General features: G+C 41.9%; 1 protein-coding gene across 1 annotated transcript in view; it reads left to right on the top strand.

Annotated features, from left to right (window-relative positions):
• Positions 1-1,143, top strand: part of mtmr4 (myotubularin related protein 4) — a gene marked incomplete at its 5' end in the record, with an annotated part of 56,879 nt that overhangs the window by 23,575 nt on the left and 32,161 nt on the right. Inside the window, 2 exon segments of the mRNA XM_032532904.1 lie at positions 185-355; positions 820-974. Of these exon segments, the coding sequence (XP_032388795.1) occupies positions 185-355; positions 820-974 (326 nt within the window).

Raw genomic sequence — 1,143 nt, 5'->3', positions numbered from 1 at the left:
TTTGTTACCATAAATCTTAAAGTGTAAGGGAAACCAAACCATATTTAAAGACAGAATATACTGTAATACATTTTGCTATGAATTTTGCATCCTTAAGCCACAAACTTGGAAATGTTGCAGTCAATCAGTATTTTATAACCTGATAAAAACCTGACGTCATGTTCCATCTTCCACGCGTGTCCAGGTCAAGTTGGTGCAGCATACGTACTCCTGTCTTTACGGCACCTTCCTGTGTAACAACGCCCGCGAGAGAGAGGCGAGGAACATCTATAAACGCACCTGCTCTGTGTGGTCCCTGCTTCGCAACGGAAACAAGAACTTTCAGAACTTCCTCTACATCCCCAGTCATGATATGGTACCTACCGCTTCTTACATTGTCCTTACACTGTTATTGTCCTATTGCTTTTATATTCTTATTCATGTTTTTTGTAGTAGAGCAACCAGGTAATAAAGAAACAACTGAAGGTTGCTGCATACTGTACTTTTAGACGCTGATCCTTTTTTGCTTGAAAGAATAGTGGTATTTAAAGACCGACAAATCATCAGATCTCTAGTCTTATTCCTTTGATGCTGAGCAGAGTGGCTTTATGATTAGATTAATGCATAGTGTGACTTTCACTTTCATCCTCAAGCTTTTCATCAAAAGAGCATAATCATACTTTAAGATAAAATCTATGCCACCATGATACTCTATAAATGATCCATTAGAAAATGGTCATAATACACCACCCAAAGCAGTGGTAGACGGTACTAATAGAGTAATAGCATTACTGTATGTTGACCTTCTGGGATTGTCCTCGTCACTTGTTTGTCTGTTAGGTGCTGCAGCCAGTCTGCCACACACGAGCGTTGCAGCTGTGGACAGCTGTCTACCTGCCCACCTCCTCCCCCTGCACCGCTGTGGACGACTCTATGGAGCTATACCTCCCCCCGAGTGTAACGGGAGATGAACTGACCTCCCGTTCCCTGGACAGGTATGTTTGTTTGCAAATCTGATCCGTTGCACAGTGTCTGTACTTACTATTATTACAAAGATTTACATTCATTCAAAATTCCCTTTATGTGCAGAGAGCCAGACTGCCCTCTAGAGTCCCAAACAGACAATTGTATCATTGTCCTTTCTGCACATGTAGGGGGGGAAAA

This window comes from Etheostoma spectabile, chromosome 13 (assembly GCF_008692095.1).
Source record: "Etheostoma spectabile isolate EspeVRDwgs_2016 chromosome 13, UIUC_Espe_1.0, whole genome shotgun sequence".
NCBI lineage: Eukaryota > Metazoa > Chordata > Actinopteri > Perciformes > Percidae > Etheostoma > Etheostoma spectabile.
This window is presented reverse-complemented; position numbering and strand designations above follow the sequence as displayed.